Source organism: Netta rufina, assembly GCF_964035555.1.
Source record: "Netta rufina genome assembly, chromosome: Z".
Taxonomy (NCBI): Eukaryota; Metazoa; Chordata; class Aves; order Anseriformes; family Anatidae; genus Netta; species Netta rufina.
This window is the reverse complement of record NC_140126.1, coordinates 2208497-2231120: the sequence shown is the minus strand read 5'-3', so window position 1 is coordinate 2231120 and position 22624 is coordinate 2208497. Positions and strand designations below refer to the sequence as shown.

At 34.9% G+C, this 22624-nt stretch overlaps 1 protein-coding gene across 2 annotated transcripts in view; it reads left to right on the top strand.

Annotated features, from left to right (window-relative positions):
• The window catches only part of PIK3C3 (phosphatidylinositol 3-kinase catalytic subunit type 3), a 70801-nt gene that overhangs the window by 9466 nt on the left and 38711 nt on the right, over positions 1-22624 (top strand). The window contains exons 6-18 of one of the 2 annotated variants that reach the window (XM_084305019.1): positions 39-134; positions 7785-7856; positions 8319-8408; positions 8997-9101; positions 9553-9645; positions 10311-10496; positions 11749-11903; positions 13138-13225; positions 14390-14457; positions 17982-18087; positions 18907-19023; positions 20029-20160; positions 22259-22387. In XM_084305019.1, coding sequence (XP_084161145.1) covers positions 39-134; positions 7785-7856; positions 8319-8408; positions 8997-9101; positions 9553-9645; positions 10311-10496; positions 11749-11903; positions 13138-13225; positions 14390-14457; positions 17982-18087; positions 18907-19023; positions 20029-20160; positions 22259-22387 — 1437 coding nt within the window. The remainder of the gene's footprint in view (positions 1-38; positions 135-7784; positions 7857-8318; positions 8409-8996; positions 9102-9552; positions 9646-10310; positions 10497-11748; positions 11904-13137; positions 13226-14389; positions 14458-17981; positions 18088-18906; positions 19024-20028; positions 20161-22258; positions 22388-22624) is intronic. The other variant, XM_084305020.1, reaches the window with a different exon arrangement.

Genomic DNA, 22624 nt, shown 5'->3' with positions numbered 1-22624 from the left:
TTTAATATGTGATACACATCTGGTGGTTCTCTTCTCAGAGGGAAAAACGAAGTTCTAATTTTATGTACCTGATGATTGAATTCCGTTGTGTCAAGTGTGATGATAAAGAATACGGAATAGTTTACTACGAAAAGGTATGTGCCTTGCAGACTTTATGGTCTTCTTTAAAAAGCAGTGTGTGCATCTGAAATAGATAATTTTTTCTGCTGAGGTGAAATATTCTGCTGCAGGATAGTAGCAGGCAGCTGTCAGTAGCAGCTGTTTATGTACATACAAATCAAATGGTATGGATGCGATGAAATTACAGAAGTCATTCATTCATGTAACAGTTCAAGATTATAGAATTTTTAAGTGAGTGATTAAAAACTTTTTTGATATATTGTTCCTCCAGTTGCCCAATGGTACTTTCAGAGTAGCTGTATGTAAAATTGTCTCATCAAGAAGAAGTGTACCTGTATTGATTTGTGATTTTATAAAATACAAGCTTTTAAAACTTCGCACAGGTGCTCAGCTTGTGAACGTTCTCTAAAATCAACAAATAAAAGTTTATACTTCGATGTTGAAAATGTTATGAAAATTAATTTAGGAGAAGACTCTTGATCAGAGTGTCTTCCGTCTTTTCTTCCTGTTTACAGGAAATGTATCTCTAAAGCAATATATGAAGCTAGTAACTATTTTAATGTTCTTGCACAGAAAGTGTGTATGTAGGAATCGCTACTAAGAGGGATATCCTGCTGTCATTTTTCAGCGTCTGCAATAGGGCTTGCCAATTTGTATGTATGCATGCAAAACTTAATTGTTAAAACACCACAACTCAAGCTTCTGGAACAGCTTATTAATTTTGTTCTTCTGAAGTATCCAGAAAAATGCAATCTTTAAAAGTAGATTTCGAAACCAAAAAGATCAAGTCGTAAAGTTGTTGTGAAACAAATAAGCAGTGACATCAGTATTGTGACTTAAAGTTTTTTGAAACAAAGGATTAACAGTGAGCTTTACAGGCAGTATTGTGTCTTTGGCAGGCATTATCAATGCTTCTACGGACCTGTGCATTGTAGAAAGATCCACTGAGATAGAGATGACAGCATCTCTATCACTTGGCTTCAGAAAAAAAAGAAAACTCAACAGAAATTACCTTTTAAAGTTTTCAGTATGTTTCTATTAATAAGAATTCAGAAAATTAGTGAATAAGGCAGCTGTATGGAAAAGAGAAAGTAGATGATGATAGACTGGAGTCCTGTTAAGCTTGGAGACACTATAAGTAGCATCTATTCTGAGAATTTAAAGAATGTGATTCAATATAGAAAATTATAATATGATGGAAGATAGGTTAGAATTATTTTCATGGCAGCATTACCAACTGGTCTGAAAGGTAGCACTGTGATCTAGGTAAGGTACCAGAAGGCAGTGAGAAATACAGCAATAAATTGGAAAAAAAAACAGCATTAAAAACAAACAAAAAAAAAACACCTGAGAAAACACAAATCACAACCCGCTTAAGTTTTATTCTGTTGGAAATTAGTTATTTAAATTACTACATTTAATTAATTTTAAAAATTATCTTTTCCTGTTGTCATACCAAAAATGAGCAGCTGATTAAGAAATTTTGCAAACCCTTGTAAAAGTTCAGTCTTGCAGACAGGATATAGAACTAAAGCAGGTGGATGTTATGTTCTGTCCCATGTAGTGGTGGCTGTCTCTGTAGCGCTTCCGGAGGCAACGGTGGTTCAACTTGGCTCTTACCAAATTCTCCAGTACACTAAAGCAAATCTGATGACCAAGCAGTGGGTTGGTGCAACTCTGAAGCTGGTTTGCAGATAAGATCAGGCTGTCTGTAGGGCCACAGACAACAAGAGGCTCAGAATGAACTTGGAGACCTTAACCAGATAAGAGGGAACACTGCTGGGTTTGGGGATGAGTACTCCATTGCAGAGCTATCTTTTATGTTTTCATGTCTTTTATTTTTTATGTCTTCTATGTTTTAAGGTGTTCTGGCTTCCAAGTAGAGAGGTGCCTTCTAAAAATGGCATCTAGAATCTTGTCCCACTGTTGTGTTTCTTGTCACAGAACCAGCAGTTAGACTTGAGTCTTCACAATTCCCTGTTTTTGATGACAGAGCTGATGTCTTAAGGCAGAAGTTATTTGTGCTTTCCTGGTGCACCTCTGGTGCTTAGAGGAAATATGCTTGATATACTGAATATACTTGTGCATCAAATACTCCAGTCTCTGGTTATGTCTCAAAGTTTTGAAGTATTTGTCCTATTTGAATGGGTCACTTGTGAATGAGCGCTTATTGACCAGAGGGAGCGTTAAGTGTTAGGTGCTTTGTTATGGCTGTGTCTGTTTCTAAAACATTGCAGAAGAATTTAAGGCTAACATTTTAAATGAGCAGAGCTCGTTTAAAGTCCAAAACTATCCTGTGGAGTTGAAAAAGATAAAATGTTGATACTCTGTGCCTTAGGCAGGTGTCTAGGTTAAAAACCTGCTCAGCTTACCTGCTTACTGCTTGAGAGTCCAAGCGTTTGTTTAGCATTTGTTCTAGCAGACTGTATTTGAAAATGGGACCCATCTTCCCGAGTCTTTTTTTTTTTGCCTTTTAGAATAGCTTGTTTGGTAGTGTTTCTGTAGATTTCTCTTAGAACCAGCTGTTTTAGAGGATCTTACTGTGACAAAATTCCATGGTGTTACAAAACACAAGGCAACTTAGTATGTGTCAAATTCTTCTTCAAAACCAAATAGTTATTTACTTCTTTGTGAATCAAGGAAGTATTTTTTTGGAGAGCATAATGGAACATGGTCAAAACACAAACATTTTACTAAGAATTGTTAACAAGTTTACTCTGCAGTAGGGTAAAAGCTTAAATTAAAGGAATGTGTTGTGTGTGTCACAGGTGCAAACTAATGAGCATGGCTAACATGCAGCTTTGTATTGTCTTGACACTTTATATAGTTGTATGCAATATTCCTAAAACTGGTTTCTTTCCTCAACCTCCAGAAACCTACCATTGTAGATGAGTTATACCTGATTTGCACACACAATTTTTTCCAGTCGTCATTATAGTCTTAAAGATATAAAAAGTGAGGGAAAGAAGACTCAGACTTGAAACATACATCTATTTCTTGACAGATTTTACTGAGGCATATTAAAAATGCATGGAACAAAATAACTATAAATTGTCTGCTCTTGTGGTGATAAAGTAATTGAATGTGTAATAGTACATATTAAAACTCAAGCTGCAGTTAGTTATAGGGGTTTGTTGTTATGAAGTAGCTTTTCAGCAAGTTCTTGACCCTTTTCTGGCAGCAGTAGGAAACTACATAAATTAATGCCTATCTTCTCAGTATTTTCATGCTTTCAATTACAGTGTACAGTATACATACCCAGGATATTGAAACTAGGTTCTGTTGTCACCTGTCTGTGACCGATAGGTGAAGAGAAGATTACTTGTCACAGTTTGGGTGATAAATTTGTTTTCAAGTGTTTACAAAGAACTAGCCTGTTAAAGAATCTCAAATTCTATCAGCTACTGCTTGATTCAGCCTTCAATTACAATGACGTAAAGTGGCAGTGGCTCTTTCCATGTTCTCTGTTAATTTTAATACAACATTCATGATGTGAAGGATAGCAGCCTTCTAGTGACAAGAGCATCATTTCTGATTCATTCAGGCAAAAGTTCCCTGTGATTTTCCAAGTGCAAATAACATCAGGATTTTTCATTAATGTGTATTCTTGCAAAGGTTCCAAATGAAACCTTTGAATAAATTGATTGCACTTCTGCATTTGGTTTAACAGTGACACATTCCCAGAGAACCTCTTTCATGTCTTGGAAGAAAGTAGTAAAGAATAAGATAAATAGAACTTCCTTATTTATTTATACTGTGAAATTAATTTTCAGGTAAGAACTTTGTGGGTTTACAAAGCTGCAAATTTTGTTGACTTTATATAAACATTATAAACTATTTAAAGTTCTTCACTGACCTTAATGTATTGAAGTGCTTCTAAAATTCTTAAGATTAATTTAAAGCAAGTGAATGCTCTTCAGTATTGTCATTGCTTTTGTTTCCTAGTTGGAAAACAACAGGTCATCTCTCCAGCTCTGGCAGTGTTAGCAAGTAAGGCAGTAAATAGAAGCAGATTTCCCATGAGGAAATGGTTGCTGAAGGCCTAATGTCTGCATTGGGTTCTCTTACTTGAGTCTAGTTTTCCTCAAGTCCCCCAAGTTGAATGACTCTTAGCAGTTGGAGGGTATTTTTAAAACTTGAGTGTTGTAAATCAATTCTTATTACATGGGGATAATCAGGAGAGATATTTCAAAAGCATGCACCTGACCAAACTCAAAATGCAAATTGAAATTTGACTCTCAGACCTTGGTGTGGTTTAATAAGTTTATATGGTCGGGGTCACGGTGGTCCATGTGATATTCTCCAAGTATGACACAGAATTAGAGCTATGCACTAATCTAATTGGAAGGTGAGTAAAACAGCTGACTTCCTTCACAGGCAAACTATTCACATTGACCTTCTTTAAGGATTTCATAAAATAGTCAGTTTTTAACATGTTTGTAACTGCTGACAGTAATTTGACATATATGCTTTGGCAAAACTTGGCTTCCCAGCAAGTTTTGGTTGAAGCTTCTGGTTTTGTTTTCTAAAATGTAACAAAACACTAGGAAACAAAGGAAACAAAGTTTTCCTAGTACTTGAGCTGAATAGCCAGAACTTTCTAGGTTGGCTCTTCAGCATTATAAAACTGCATTTGAGCAAAGGTGGATAAAGAAGACCTTATTCTTTCAAAAGCTTACAGAGGTGTATTACCAATGAGCTTGGAAATAATTATTTTTTAATACTAGTCTTGCATTTAGAGGGCACTATAAACATTTTGACATTAGTCACTGGAAAGCTTGGTGTCTTTCTAACTTCTGTATTTTTTTGTTTAAGCAGATTTCAGGCACTTAATAATTTTCATCCTAATAAGCTCTGAATTGGCAATCTCTGTCATAGGCTTTTGGTTGTGGTGCTCCATTTTACAAGTCCAAAACCTTTGTCAGAATTCTGTCTTCTTTCAGCTGCCTACTTTATCTGAGTGTATTTACTGAGGGAAAGATGTAGTATCATTACTGCCTATCCCTAGAGACTCTACATGGGATATGGATGTTAAAAATGCTTCAGTATGGGTTTTGAACATCTATTAGTTGTTATTGATTCCACTGCTGTGTCAAGTTTTTCCTACAGTGCTGTTGTGGGAAGGGCCCAAACTGAGGGGAAGCACTGTTTGTCTCTGGGGCATTTGTAATCCTCCACTGCTTTTAAAGGCCACATTGGATTGAAGTCTTATTACAGTTTTGATTAGGAAGATAACTAGTTACTTGATGAAACTTGGTCTGTCATCCTTTGTCACTAAATTTATTTCTTGGACAGTTTTTCCTGCCAAAACACGATTCCTTAATATTTCATTGTTTTTATGTAATTTGACTTAGTAATATTAATACTAATGTCATGATTTGAAAGCTGCTTGCAGTGAGGTCACAGAAGTGTTAGTACAATGTGATCACTGATGTGCCTATCTCCTACTTTATTCAGTCTACTGTTTATATCAGTGCAGTAGTAGTTTTGCTATAATAGAACTACTTCAGAATTAGTATTTCTATAGAGTTAGGTTAATGTGAAGTGTCCTCTTCAGTGTGCATTTGCATACATTTTTTTTGCATACATTTGGAAGAGCAGTACTGCTTATTTCGGGACTGCCATCAGCCACAGAGTGTGTGTGTATATACATACGAAACATTTAACTAGGATGGATAGATGTGTAGTTGTTGCCATTATTTTGACCATAGAGTTGTACTTAAGAAAGACATGAGAAACTAATATGGAGTTGTCTTCTTGAACATGCTTTTTTAATATTAAGAAATCTTTTACTGTAGTCAGCAACACAGAATATACATAAGTTAATAAAATACCCTTCTCCTGAAATGGTGAAGGCATTATTAATTCCTGTTTCTTGTTGTTGATAATTATTTCCTTTTTCCTCCTTGATACAAGTTCCTCAATTCTTTGAAAGTTACCTCTGAAAAATATAAAAGCAAAAGCATCCCAAGAAGCGTTTGGGACTGAAAAATGAAAGAAAAAAAAAAAAAAAAAGGGGGCTGGGCAGAAGCAAACTAAAACAAATTACCTCAAAGCATTACTGACGGAAGAGTTATGTTTAAAAAAAAAAAAATTGATTTTAGTGGAAATGTCTGTTTCCCTTATAATGAAGTTGCTGAAGGCCTTAGCTTTTACCTTTGTAATGTGTATTATACTCTAAAATTAAATAAAACTAGAATAGATTCGTGTGAAATGAAGGTTTGATATTTTTGTGTGTTTAATATGTGTACATTCATAAAAAAACAAAACCAAAACACATATATACAGTGTGCATAAATATAAAAATATAGAAAATCAAAATATAAGAAACTATTTTATTTGTGATTTGAATAGATTATATGGAACATCTTTTGGCCATTAACTTTTAGTTGTTTGTTTTTTTTTGTTTTTTTGTTTTTTTTTTAACTAAGGCTGCATACTTCATTGAGATCTAGCAATTCTTTCCCTTCCCCATGCATCCTATTGAAACTGTGGAGAGGCAACACATTGCAGATGAAAAACAAATTAAGCTTGCTGAAGTCAGTGGGAAGATTCAGTGTTAGCGGTTGTCTTTTCGATTAAACCCTCAGGGCTTAGTTTTTGAAGGTAAAATATACATTGTGATTGAGATAATAATTCCAGTAGGCACCTTATTTGCATCTTTAGTCCCTGCTTACATTTGGAAATTGGGCTACATGTTCAATTCAGCCTTTAGAATTTTTGCCATTACTTCTGTCCTGTTTGACAATGCTGGCATCAAATCTTTTCATTAGGATTCATGCCTGAAAATTATTCTGAAATAAATGAGAACAAACTTAGTTAAGTATAGTACAGCATGTATTATGCTAGTGGCTTCGTGGTTTTTTTTGATGACTTTTCTATTTTACTGGTTTATATTGTCTTTTAAATATTCTGTAGATCATGTCAATTAATGCTTGGTTGCATTTCTAAAATAAAACAAAACCAGTCTTCTGGATGTGACTGAAAAGCAGGGAAATGATGTTGCTGGATCTTGTCTTGTGGTGGCAGACTTTATTTTTTCTTTCTGCCAGATTCAAACAAGAAAAATTTTGCTTCTCCACTGAAACCAGCAACACCTTAGTCTTCTAAATGAAAAAATTATCAGGCATCTGCCTTACGGCTCCAGAGTAGCATGTACAGCATGAACTTCCAGAGAAGACCATACCACACTGTATGTGGAACCTGTGATAGATGGGCACAGACCTTCCTACATTGGGCTGTTTCAGAGGACCTTTATTGTTGAACTGTTTTGAAATGTTTTCTGCCATGTTGCTGCTGTTTCTAGGAAACTCTTTGTTTTTAGTGAAAGTACGGACCCTGATTTAGTTTTTCTTTGCGCTTCCAGAGGACATGAGTAATGATAACAGCAGTTTTTTCCACTTGCTTGTTTGCTTCCATGGTAGTGAGTTGCCAAGATGCATCTCCTCAGATGAATTTCCATCTCTATTGTGATCTTATTTATCATCTAGCGAAAACTAACCAAAAAATCCATTTTTTCTTTTCCCCTTTATACCCACAAAACTCTGCAAGGTGTGGCTGCAAAATTTTTTACTTCAGTATGTTATATAATGCTTTAATATGACATGCTATTTTATTTTAAGAATTGGAAATATTAAGTATGCTTTTAACTTTCTGTCATTCAGGATGGTGATGAGTCTTCTCCAATTTTGACGAGTTCTGAAATTGTTAAGATTCCAGATCCACAAATGTCTATGGTAAGCATTGTGTGTAAAGCGTCCATGTAAAGCAATGTGTATAACAGTACTTTGCTGAGAAGTTTTCAGAAGTGGAGTTAAGTTTGTCATATCACTCATATCATTTCTAGTTTGTAGTAGTTCAAAATTCTATTGCAAAGATGTATTTGACCTGTTGAAAAGTATGTTGGTGTGACTTTTTTTTTTTTTTTATTGCTGCTTCTGGTAGATTTAAAATACCAGAAGTGATTTAATGCTGGTGATGCTTCTCTTCCTTTCCATACCTAATGTGCTTGCTTCTGAAGTATAGAAAAGCAAAATAGGGGGACTGTTGGTAAAAGAGGGGAGAGGGTGGGAATATAAGGTAAGAAGGAGCTGAAGAAGAAAGAAATCAAGTATAGACGAAAGTATAGTAACTCTTGGTCACTTCATCTGTTAAAATATTTTCTCCCTACGCTCTCTTGTATGTTGTCTTTCATGTAGACAGTGCCTAAATACAGTTCTAGAAAAGATTTCCATTATTGTGGATGCCAATTCAGTGGGACTGGTATTGGCAGCTTTGGGAACCTTAATGTAAGTGGGCTTCTACTGGCAACACTGTTTGAGCACTGTTTAATCTAACACTGCAAGAGCAAGTCTGACAATGCTGAAAACTGCCTTGGCTGCTGAAATCTTGTTGACACTGTGGCTCCTATTGTGGCTCCTACTGTTGCTAACATGTTATTAACAGTGGGAAAACTTTTTGAGAATGTTTTTCTTGCATACAAAGCTTTATACTGCAAACATCCTAAAAATGTTTTCGAAGCGGCTAGCACGTTTGAGTGCTGTCTAAATCACAGATGCCTTGACTGGAACACTTGCATTCTGCAGCAATTCACCAAAAGGCAACATAGGGCTTGTAAGTCAAGTGAAGTTAAATAAACTAAAACCCCAACAACCTTTACTTTTAATGAGTAAAAGAGCATATTGTTGAAGGATATCTTGTTAAACAGCAATGATGAAAAATAAACAATCCAGAAGATGCTGTAGTTTTAGATGTGAATTTTAATTGTCATGCATTATTTAAGATCCTGGTGAGTTTTTGCTAGGTGTTTTCACTTCAGTAGTAACTTTCTCTCGAGTTTAAATATTTATAAATATTGACTTACCCTCTGCATTTAGGAGAACTTAGTAGAAAGCAAACATCACAAGCTTGCTCGAAGTTTAAGAAGTGGACCTTCTGATCATGATCTGAAGCCTAATGCAGCTACACGAGATCAGCTTAATGTAAGTCATTCATCTGACAACTAAATTTGAAGTTACTAGGTAGCTTGGTATTAATACGTAGTGACAACTTCAGGGAAATGTTTCACCACAATTTAAAGAAAATCATTAATAAAGAACATTTTTTTCTTACATAGTTATATCGGTCCAACTCAGGAATGAGGAGAATGTACTTTTTTAACTATTGCTGCAGTTCTGTTTGGATAAGAACATATACCTATATGTTGGTGTTGATGGTAGTCTTAAAAGTAACTGCATATGTTTTCCTACACAGCCAGTTCATTCAACATAACTGAGGAGCATCGCCACAATGGCGCGAGAAATTTGTGTTGTTGGAAAGCTTTTTTATAGCTGTTTTTGTCTCATCAGTGTTTTGTCACAGTATAGTCTGTTAACTCAGTGATTGTGCCTGCCTGTGTGTTTTAAACTCACTTTCTGACTGTGTGTCTAATAGATCATAGTGAGTTATCCACCAACAAAGCAGCTGACATACGAGGAACAGGATCTAGTTTGGAAATTCAGATATTACCTTACTAATCAGGAGAAGGTAAGTTGAATTATTTGAGAGGATTTATTAATGCAAGAAGCATTTCATCTGGCACTGATTTTTTTACAATGTTTTGTTCTTGCAGATACAGAGTTTGTCTTAGTTATTCAAGATTATTTTAACTTTTTCTATAGTCGTACTGATTTAAAAATTAAAGACCACAGTTCTCCTTTTCAAATCCTAGTAACTGGCTATTATTGCAGCAGTCTTTCTGCAAAACCCAAGTGACAGCTTAATATACTAGTGATGCTAATTCTCCTGAAGCAAAGTAAAATGCTTAAAAAGTAGTTGTTCATCCCTTTTCTAAAAGGGTTAATGCTACCAAAATACGTAGCAGAACACCAGAAGCCCAAGGTATATCAAAATATATAAAGTAATCACCCAGCAGTAAATATTTCTGTATAGTTGCAATGGTGGTTGAGCAGTAATCACTGACTTTACATTTTGCTTAAATATCACTCTACAATTTCAAAAGATGAAATACTTCATTATTAAAATACTATTAAAATACTTCAAATTGTATTGTCACTTATGTCAGTAAAGCTTCATAGGTCTGTGCTTATGTAAAGATAGTTTTGATCTAGTTTTGCCTTAACTTTTGATTTCTGAAATCTATTTGTTTGTCCCAGGTTTCAGTTGTCGAATTGTCCCATCTTTCATTTTAGGCCTTGACAAAATTTTTGAAGTGTGTCAATTGGGACCTACCTCAAGAGGCAAAGCAAGCGCTGGAGCTACTTGGCAAATGGAAGCCAATGGATGTGGAAGATTCTCTAGAACTTCTGTCATCTCACTTCACTAATCCAACAGTTCGACGATACGCTGTTGCTAGGCTTCAGCAGGCTGATGATGAGGTATTCACTGTTTCATGAGCACATGTGGAAGTTAGCTCCAAGTTGGGCTTGGAGCAGAGAGGATTTTTTACTCTTACCAAGTACTTCAAATGTTTGCTACATTTAAGTGATAACAGCAATGGAGAAGTTTAAAACAAAAATTCACAATGATGCTCTTTAATAAAAACTCTTTATGGAGGGAAGATTACAATATTAATTGCTATTATTGAATATTCATTGATAATTGTCTTAGCTTGAACAGTCAATGACAGCACTTTTTTGTGAAGTTGAAAGAATCCTATGTTCTCCCTGCAAACCAGTGATAAATTTTCTCTGTTAACCTATTAACTATGCTGAACTAAGAATATTCACTACAAGATTTCCAAACAGAACTGTCTGGTAGATTGAAGCAGTATATCATCACAAACTTTCTGAAGAAAACGAGTAGAAAAATGTATGTGGGAATAAGGTATTTCTGATTGTATACTGATTAGAATGTGATGAGATGTGATTTGTGAGTAGAGCCCACTTAATAGTTGCTAATCTTCAGTATTTTAATTATGTATTTTCTTTTCTTTTGACAGTAGAAAAAAAAAAACACAAAACTGAATGTATTGCCATAGCTCTTGAATCTTTGATACTCAATCCAGATTAAAATAGGGAGCATAAATTTCTCTAATTTTAGCAAGCCCTCTTCAATAGCCAAGGTCATACTGCTTTGTCTTTATAGAGTACCTTTTACAAAACATTTAAAGCCAGCTGAGCAAGTTGAATAGTAGAGGAAATTAATTCATTATAACCAGCAAGTGATTAAAATTCTATTATTCAGTCTTAAATAGATCAGATGCACTGGTTCATTACTAAGGATAAAAATAAATACTGTACAGAAGAGAGGAGGAAAGAAAGTGAATTCCTGGTACCACAGTCCACGTTTTGTGCTCAAGTTTCATTCTCAGAAGCCCTAAACTGGAAAGTTTATTTCGTGGATGCCAGAAGCAAGTAGGGCTTAAAGGTGTATTTTAAAGATGCATTTTCACTAAAATCCTTAACTAGCACTTAATAAATTTGAGTGAACTAGTGATGTGATAAGTTGCTGTCTTTGGGAGTCAAACTTCATCCTAGATCAGTTTTTTTCTGTTGTATATTTGTTTCTGATGAGACTCTCTTCCAGTTCCTTATAGTCAATAAATTCTGACCAAGTTTTTCTGAGATTAAGAAATTGTGCAGCTTTGATCCTCTTGATTAATTTTCCTTTTTTTTTCCCCTCCATAAGGATTTGCTGATGTATCTGCTACAACTAGTCCAGGCATTGAAATATGAAAACTTTGATGACATAAAGAATGGACTGGAACCTAGCAAGAGAGATAGTCAAGGTTCAGTGTCAGAAAGCATGACAACATCTGGAGCTAATGGTACAGAAATAGACAGGTAAGAAGCTAAGATTTCTAGTAGAAAAACAGAAATGTGTAACAAGTCTTCAAATTCTTTCCCCTTTTTAGGGACTGTTGAATATTCAGTGTTCTTATCTAATCTGAAGTGGTGACATGTTAATTTAAATAACAAACAAAAATCCTAACCTTTCACAGAATGTATTTACTGAGTAGAGATAGTTTACAGAACTAACACGCTCAATCTAGAAGTTGTGGCCTTTGACCTTATTGTGCAGAGGGAAGGTAACTTCAGGAGGAGCAATGACATTGCTTCCTTCTGTCCTTACAGAAGGTAGGTTGCTTCCCATGAAGCAGTTTCATGAGACTCCATTTCTGAATTTCATCAAAGAATATGAATCTAAACATCTGATCAGTCTGAAATGGAAATAAATTTCTTCCTGCTCCTTCAAAAGAACATGTAGCGATAATCCTGTGAATATGAAGGAGCTGCTGGCGGCATACTTTCTATTACTTGGAATCCCAAACAAATGCTGAAATACCTGATTAATACCTGATTAAGGTGCAAACAAACTTGGTTAACAGAAGTCTCCTTCTGAGCTTTATGTGAATATGTATAACAGGTTTCCAAATTTCTAGTATTAAGCTTCACTATCTAATCACTTGTGCCACTCATATGTACTCTTTATGTTACAAGGTTTCCACTGGTCTTACCACTAAGCTATAGAATAGGTGTCCTGGAATGCATGATGCAATGACACTTTGACGTCGATAGATCTGTTTGATCACATAGTAAATTTACCTGAAAGTAAAAATTTTGCATAGCAAGCATTGGATTTGTCTACTCTGGTATGTGTGATTGTATTCCAGATCTGAGTGCTTGCAGGTGTTGTGTGTAGGTAATTTAATTGGAAATGTGTTTTTAAAACAAAAACTTATACTGAAAATGTGGATTTGCTAAATTCCCGTGAATGTTTGTTTATTTTTTATGCAAGTTGGAACAAAATACTAAGATTGATGTAACCCAATGTCTTTTACAACCATAAGCTGTGTAACTAACCAGACACAGCGATCAAAGCTGTTGTTCATGCAGTTTGTTCCAGGACAGAATTGAGAGAGAGGAGGGTTGAGGGTGTTTTTTAAAGATACTTACCTTACAGTTTTCTGAATTTATTATGCTGTGGAAGTGAAATGCATTGCTGTTTTCTTGTATGTGCCCCGTCCTCCAAGCAAGAACTTAGAATCATGCCAGTTATATGCTCTCCTTTATGTAGTTCCCAGATCATGACTCCTATGCCATCTGTTTCCTCGCCACCTCTTACCTCTAAAACAAAGGAGCCTGCAGACAATGAGAACCTTGATGTAAGTTGAATGTTTTAACTTGCATTTGTGATATTTGAGACCTCCGGGACTTAATACTATTTTTACCTTTTTATACATGGTTGAATTTTTATACTATATTTTGCTGAATACTTGAAGTGCTCTAAGAACATGCATGTTATTTAAATGCTTGAGAAAATAGCAATAGGTTATCTGATTTTCTCTTACAGGCTGTCTATTTATCTTCTTGGTCCCATTACCTAAAACTGGGGGACTAGGCATTGATTTTTTTGTAATACCTGTCTTTTAAAGTAGAAAATTACTGAAAAGATGATCACGTGCTGGTTAGATACTGACAACTACATGAATTTGAGGTGTTTTAAAGCCACCCTTTTTTAAATAGAAAACAGTTATCCAAGTATTTTTTTAATACCTGCAATGTGTTCTTCCTGTGCCCAGATTCTTCGGCATTTGTGCCATCATTATAGACCTTAAAGACGCTGTGACTTATATCTGCCAAGGATTTTACTCTTCTTTTAGTAGAAATTGCAGGAGGGAAAATTGCAAGGTAAAGACAATTTGGGGGAGTCTGTTTTTAATCTGATGTACAGTTGTACAGTTAATTGGTCTTTGAACAAAAGATCCATTGTCTTTGTAAATCTTCCTGTTTGGGTCTCAGGACTGCATGGAAATTAAGGCTCAAAAGGAATATCTAGGTAAAGATGTTCATATTTTTTTAGTTGGACTGTTACACCTTGGAAAAGCAGCTAAATGCTGTATATACTCTACAAATTTGTTTTTTATATTAAGATGTAAACCATCTTAATGAGTTTCAGCTCTTTTGGATGTAAAACAGGTAGCAAATCCCTTTCAGGGTTGATTCGCACACTTGGGTAATTGCATAGGAGAAAAGTAAGGTATTGTAAATAGAAAGCTAACATTGAAGGTTTATAGTTGGATAACATCATGTACTTGTGATATATTAGCAAATATGCAACCATGATATACTTTACTTAGTGTTGCTGCTGGAAATGTTTGAAGTAAAAATAAAAATAGGAGTTCAGTCATAGGTCGGATCGGATTCAGCCTTTACAAAGGAACATCTCTCAAACCTTCATGCATTTGTGTTTTTTCCTTATCTTCATCTCTATGATATGCTCAGACTTATGTTACAATGTAATTTTGCTTTTCTTAAATCTCTTTCAGCAAGACCTTTGCACTTTTTTGATATCACGAGCATGCAAAAATTCCACATTGGCAAACTACTTATACTGGTATGTTAGAAACTATTTATTCATTCTGTATCAATATGTAATTGAAATCAAAGCTATAATGCCCAGAAGGATGCAAAGCAATAGAGAATTTGAGAATCTCAATTTCAGCCGGGATAAAGTAGTATTTTTAAAACACACAGCAGAACAGAATAATCACTAAAAAGAGGACACTGATTTTTAAAGCATAAAAAGGTGTTTCTCTGTTAGACAAAGGAAGGTGATCTGTAGGGCATTAAGTATTGTGTTTGGGGGGAGAGGGGCTGATTGTATAGTTTTTATTGTATAGTCATTCACTTTGTTTCTGGTATTGAGTAGGAAATCAAGATCATTTTCTGCACTACTTTTGTTTGCTTTGTGTTTATACTTTTGGCAGTGTTGACTAGAATATTAAAGTTACTTAAATAAGTCAAGAGCATACTTTATAAACATTCATAAAGTCGTTAATCAGATTGTGCTAATCTAATTGGTTTTTTAGATTCAATTTGTGGCTGTGTTGTAAGCACAGTCATTGCAGATGTGTGCTTTCTTTAGGGGGAACTTTACTTATGAATAGTTCATGTAGGTGGTGAAGAGGTAAGATGTTGTCTCATGTAATTTAAGAATTAAATGCCTAAACTAGTCATCTGTATGCCTTCTGTACTTAATGAAATAAGCATTTTCAGATATGATCTCACTATAGGAAAGCTGAGGTGACTAGAGCTGTACTCCATGAAATGTACTCCCTGAAAATGTCTGCGTGTATATGCATATAAACACACATGAGCATATACTTGTATATGTGCATGTTTTTTATAATGAACAGCTTAGGTACCTTTCATATGGTTAAAAATGACTTGATACGTATGATAATCATTTGATTTCTTTTAGATGCATATAATAATTTAAAATATCCCTATGCATTAGTACATGCTTATTAGGTGAATTGGCTGTTTTAGGTGGTATAAACTTAAATTGTTCCTGTTTAAATTTAAGAACCTGTCTTGAGAGTGACCCAGTCTGTAATTTTCTTCATCAATTCTGTTGCTTTTTCAGAAATTTGAGACGTGTAATTCAGTAATTTAAATGAAAGACAATTCAAGTGCATTACTTAAATAGGGAACATTACTTACAAGGAAACTTTTGTAGGGGAAAATATGATGTTTGGCTTCAGAATAAAGATGTTAATAAATGTAGATGATTAAAATAATTGCAGGCTAAATTGGAGTGTGTAGAAGCCAAATGTTTGACTTAACTAAACTTTCTTTATGAAAATAAATGTTAGTGGATTATATCAACATAATAAAAATGAGCTAAGCTCTGCAACTTGTCAGAATCTACAGAATATTTAAAAGTTTCCAGAACTCCAAAGTTTGTCTTCCAACTGCAGAAGCAAACAATAGACCAATAATAAAAACAAAACAACAACAACAAAAAAAACACCACCACAGAAGAGTCAATTCATTCATTGTTTTCTTTCCAGACATCTTAATCTCGGTGACAAAATACAAATGTTGTAGCCACTGTTTGAGCTGACATAGCCATAAATCCTTGTGGCTGCTGATCAGTTGCTTGTTTCATCTATCAAGACACAATGTGCACCAAAATAATCAATGGAAAAGTACAATATCCCTTGAAAATCAAACCTCCCTGCTCATTCACTTGTCATTGTAAAGTTCTCCTATTCTTATACTTTAACAGTACCTGCAGAAATCACTGCTACTGCTTTTAACTTCACCCCCATCTGGATGTATGAGACACCTGTGTGTGTGGAGTGTTACTTCCTCCTTGTTTTAAGTTGGTTTTGAGAAACTGCCCAAATTTTTAACAAATGAAAAAGACGTGTTTCAATTAATGACACCCTTTTTTCCCCAGAAGTTTTAGTGCACAGATTTTTTTTAAATGTTTGTTTATTTTCGCTCATATTACAGCAATCTAACTCTATCACTTTAGTAAGGTAACAGTGTGTAGAAAAAAGTATCAGCCAATATTTTGAAGTAATTTCTGGTTATAGATTTTCTTGAGATAATACGAATAAAATACTTTATGTGTACCTTAATGTATATAATGCACGTTTGTAAATGAAATTAGTCAAATTTGACACAAAGTTAATTTTGAATCACTTCTAGTAGACTTCTTATATCAATGTGAAAAAGAAAATTCAGATTTTTTTACATCCAAAACTTTAAATAAATAAATCATTTAATCAGAAGTACACTAAAGCTGCAGTGAAATTTTCCAGGATATCTGTCTGTAACTTTCCGAACAGTCCAGGGATGTGCAGGTCTGTAGCTATTTACTTTCAGATGGATGTGCCTTTCTTACTTTGCCCTTTCTTTTCAGGAGGAAGGAGGTTTGAGTTATAGAGCAAGGGAGTTGTTTTTAACTTAAGCTATTGACAAGTGATTTCCTTAGTGCTCCCTTTTATGATAGCAATTTCTGGATTATCAGCTAATATTGGAACCCAGGGTATTTTGGCATTCATTTCTTAACATATAAAGCTGATGTGAAATCAGTTTAAAACTAAAATGTAACAGCCACCACCACCAAGTTAATCTATGTAGTGTTCCTTTGATTCTCATCTGCTGTCAACATTCTTTAGCACTAGCTGAAGTTATAGAAGACCCCAGATATGGTGTTATTGATTGTTTACAGAAAGGCTTCTATCCATGTGAAAAGTGATCTGTAAAGGAGAAGAAACATCATTTTTTCAGCTGCAATCAAGACCTATAATCTTGTCCTATAATCATTCACCTGCAAAGAAGTTACAAGTCCAAAAAAAAGAAAAAATTAATCACTATTGTGAAGTGTGAGCATGTTTATTGAGTATGTAGAGCCACTTCTGAATCCAAATTCAGTGTTTGAAAACAGTTGCTAATCTCTACCTTTTTTTTTTTTTAAAGTGGGGTTGTTTAGCCTGGGTAAAGCTATGAAATATATTGGTAAACAGAAGGAAGATCTGTGCACAGCTACTTTTTGTTTTTCAGTGCTGTGAACAGAAATAACCACAAAAGTGTTTCCAAACTGCTAATTAGCACATCAAAATAAATTGACAGTAACTGTCTGGAAGATTCTAGAAGTGAAAACTAGATTTGAAATGTAGCCTTTGCAGAGCTATTTCAGGATCAATACAGTTTCTTCCACTGTTGCTAATGGTAAAATAAGGAACAAGTAGGATAGGATTTTTTTTTTTAAGGTGTACTTGAATAGCAAGTTTGCAGCAACAATTTTATCTCTGGGCTGTGGAGGGTAGTAGTGGAGTACTCGCTGTCCCTGTTTGGAGTGTTCTTGTGATTCAGACTTCTGTCCTGTCTAAGTGATGTTTGACTGCTTCAAGTGAAGCACCTCAAACTTTTATAGGCTGCCCTATCCAAATGGGTATTTAAGACTAAGCGATTTTGAAGAGCTCAGCTAGTATTATTCAAAGAACAACTTTATTTTGAACAACTTTATTTTTAGCTCCAAGTGTATAATACGGGACTGCAGTATTTCACTCAGATTACACAGCGCCAGAGTACAATATAACTTGAATTGTTTCTGTGCTACAGGTATGTAATAGTGGAATGTGAAGACCAAGACACTCAGCAGAGGGACCCAAAGACTCATGAAATGTACTTAAATGTGATGAGAAGATTTAGTCAGGCTTTGCTAAAGGTAATGCCTCTGTGTAAGGAAAATACTTGGTGATTCTTTTCTTTCAAAAAGACACAAGTGTCTAGATAGAGGACAGCTTGTCATATCATGTATTGAAATTTAGAAAGCTTCTACTTCAGTTTGTATTTTCAGTGATTGTGGTAAAGCAAAGAACAACAATCAAGAACATTTTTGTCTGTCTTATTTATTGCTCCCGTTAACATGCTGATTCTGAAATCCTATGCCTTGTATGATCAGTCTAGTTCATTTTTAATTTCTTTATTAGAAATCTTTCTCTACCAGTGCAAATTTAGACAAGAGGCCTGTCTTTTGAATCCAAAAGCTGTGTTGCTCTGTGTGCCAACAGCAAAGGGTGCTGTAGCAACAGGAGAAAAAAAGCAAAAACAGACTGAAATTCATAAAAGCTTTTTTATTTTATAATTTTATAGTAGATGCACTAAAATCAAGCAAGACTGTGAATCTTATACTTCACATTAATTCCCATTTTAGGAAAGCTACTCAACACTTTTTATAAAGTATTTCATGTGCTTGTTGTTGTTATTTTATTTTGGTTGTGTGAGCGTTTTTTTTTTCCTGCATGAATGTTCATATTTGAAATTGTTGAATCAAATTGAAGTGAACTGATAGGTCAGATAATTTATTGTCAGCTCCAATGATTCTGACCGTGCTTTACAGAAAACATCTTTTGAATTGGGAGGAAATAGATCTTTATTCACGTACAATTTAAAAGCCCAAAGATGTAAGAATAAAGAATAAAATATTTCTAAGTAAAATAATTATGGAACAAATAACTAATTTTGTTTCTTTTAATTCATTTAGGGTGATAAATCTGTCAGGGTGATGCGTTCATTGTTGGCAGCCCAGCAGACGTTTGTAGATCGCTTGGTTCATGTAATGAAAGCAGTGCAGCGTGAAAGCGGGAATCGTAAGAAAAAGGTAAATAAAGCACTGGAACACTTACATTGTCAAATTCTTCCCAGAAATGAATGTTACCCTTTTGCTAAAAATTCTTACTACTTAAATGTATAACAGATGTCTGTCTATCCTATAACAATTTTAGTTAATTTTAAAGAACCCTAAGAAGGGATTAGATGGGTTAAAGTTACTAAATGTTCTGAAACTTCAGAAATGGAAAAGGAAAAGAGGCCTTCAGAAATGTCTCAGGGTATTTTTGCTAAAGTAAGGTATAGAAATCATTGAAGAAGTAGTGATTTGAGGGTGAGCAAGTTGCAGAAGATTGGAGAAGGGAGCAGAACTTGTTGTGATACGAGAATCATCACAGAGTCATGTAACAGCTGAAGTTGGAAGGCACTTCTGAAGGTCATTTTGTCCTACCTTCCTGCAAGTCTGCCTACAGCAGCTTGCCCAAGGCTGCTGTCCCGTCACTGGGCACCTTTGTAAAGAGCCTGACTCTACGTTCTTTGCACTCTCCAGTCGCGTATTTATATCCATGGATTAAAATCTCCCCTGAGCTTCTCTGGGACTCAGAAATCCCAGCTCTCTCAGCCTTTCTTCCTAGGAAAGGTTCTCCAGTCTACTGATGATTTCTGTGGGTCTCTGTTGGACACTCTCCAATATGTCCATGTCTCTTGTACTGAGGAGCCCAGAACTGGGCTCAATATGCTAGGCATGGCCTCATCAGTGCTGAGTAGAGAGGAAGGATCACCTCCCTTAACCTGCTGTTGGCCCATGTTTAACTTGGTGTCCACCAGGACCAACCTCAGGTATTCTTATATCTGTGTTCTTATTATATAGAGAGAATATTTATTTCACTGCATTTTAAGAATGAAATCTTGATTCTTTAGAGTAGTAATTGAAGAAGCTGGTGATTTATTAGTAACAGTTATCTGCTGTTAAGTCTTTAACTGTTCATGTATGCCTAATAGTTTTGCTTGTTGGAGGGGGGATAAGACACAAGATTTTAATTTCTTTTTCTTTCAGAATGAGAGGCTTCAGGCGTTGTTAGCAGATAATGAAAAGATGAATTTAGCGGATATGGAACTTATTCCACTTCCTCTGGAGCCTCAGGTGAAAATTAAAGGGATAATCCCTGAAAAAGCCACACTCTTCAAGGTAAATAATGTCTGAATAGCTGAAATATAAACAAATCTAATGAGCACCAAGCTTAGCAATACCAGTTGAAAGATTGAAAGAGGCTGATGTAGTCGAGGAGAAATCTAATTGTAATGTGCTCTTAAAGTGATTGTTTTTTCTAAAGCTGATTTCAAATTAATGTACTAAATTCACAGCAGCTTTTATAAGACTGATATACTTTATTAAATAACTATAATCTACTTTTGAAAAAGGTGAAATGTTATCCGCAAATCTTCTTTAGAGTAAGTGGTTCACAAGCCGGAGACAGTCTCCAAGGTAGCTGAATGCTTCCTAGTTCAGAACTTCTCTGAATCTTAGTCTGTGTCCAGAGGGAGCATCACTTATGTTTAAAATCTTACATGTAGCATACCTGTTTTGATTTTTAATCTACATGTTAACATTATTGTACTGCAAAATGAAACTTTATTTCCTAGGGAGTAGGAGGAAATAAGGTGGTCCATTTCATTATGTTGCTGTGGACTGCCATATAGATGATGTATCCCAAGTATAAATAACTCCTTAAATTGAACCAGATCAGTTGCTTGTAATTACATAGCCGTTCCTTAATATAGTTATTGGACAGTCAGTATGCTGTTAAAAGGGTTGAATTCTTTTGCTTTATATGCCACTTGGAATGTAAGTAGCCCATGTTCATCATAAATGTAATTTCAAGCCATCTAGTTGACTATTATCCAGTTTTAAGATGACCAAAATGTGTTTTTACCAGTCAGGCCTCTAACCAGGAGGCATTCCCTGCTAGTTTTAAAGAAAAGAGGGGGAGGAAAAAAGTTCAAGCTTCTGTTGCAACAAATGTTAACCATGATTTCTAGTAGGTTGTAAATGTATACCTTCTAGTTTTATGGGAATCACTTGTGAAATGCAATAAATTCTGTTTACTTAAAATAAGAGTTAAACATTTTTGATAGTTTTCTGCCACCTTTGGTGCCCCACCTTTGGCTTGTTTCTTTATATACCTATTAGTTACGTAGAAGAGGACCCATCTACCATTCCATGCTCTTAAAACTTCTTTTGAAGTCAGAGATGGTTTTGATTGTCCTGATTCTGAATGCTTACTCATTTCCACTTAATCTATAATCCTGTGCTACAGGATAATAGTCAGAGGTGAATGACTAATTTTTGGTACTCTTGGTTATCACGTGGCAGCTTTTGTAGGACTATTCAAAGAATCGTTTTTCTTTTATTTATGAAACTTTTTTGAAACATTTACTGCATGTGAAAATATTAAACCATATTATTGATTTTTTTAATTGTTTTTGCTTTGAGGGAAGTAACTTGGTCAGTTGCAATAGATGAAATTCATGTAGGTAATTGATCCCTTTCAATCCATTTTGTTCAGAGAAACAGCAAACAAATTGTTCTTCACAAACAGCAATGTAAAAAGGCTTTTTTTGTTTTACTAAATAGATTAAGAAAGTAATTAATTGTTTAAGATGACTTGCCCCTAGCATTTCTTCAATGTTTATCCTGTAATTGTCTCTTTTTGATCTCGTCAGTTACAATTTGTTTTGTTGTGACCTTTTTTACATTGGTTTGAGTTGCATGCATGCAAACAAAGTTTGAATCCTTCTGTCCTTTCCTCTTCAGTTGCGTGAGGGATGGGGTGGCATGCAGGGGAAGAATGTATCCTTTGTACTTCTAGTTTGTTTTTTCTTCTCTAAACAGTGGAGAACCTGAGGTGTTTTTTTTGTTGTTGTTGTTGTTTTGTTTAAACATACCTAGATCATAGTGTTGGTAACTGGAAATGACATGGTCTGACTCTATCCTAGACAGTAGGTAACTGCTTTTAGAATTTTAGAATTGCTTATTTACTGCTGTATTTGAGGAACATTAAGCGACTTCTGGTTCTTGCTGTTATGCTATTGGTAACCAATAAGATTATTCTAAACCTTTTTCTAACTGAAATTTATGTCAGTATAGTATGATCTTATTATATGTGAACTAGACAGGAATTAATAATACAGTAAATAAGGATTTGTGTCTCAGGAATCCACTGTAGCAAGATATTAATGTGAACATTGCTGTGAACGAGCTTAGTGGAATAAATTTCCTTTTCCAGAGTGCCTTAATGCCTGCTCAGTTATTCTTCAAGACAGAAGATGGAGGTAAATATCCTGTAATTTTTAAGCATGGTGATGACTTACGTCAAGATCAACTTATTCTTCAGATTATTTCACTCATGGATAAGGTGAGAATTACTTACCCATGTTGTCGTTCTAAGTTCTTGATTCTTTGGGTCAAGAGCAAGACTGGTAGAAAATGTTCATGTGGCTAGCATGGCTGTTGATGTTGCTAACACATACCAGGGTTTTCAGACTTCACTTGGCTTTTTTTCTTTATAGACAGATATAGATTCTGTGTAGATCCAAAAAAAAAAAACAAAAACTAAAAAAAATGGCAAACTGGCTTTTGCACATCACTAACT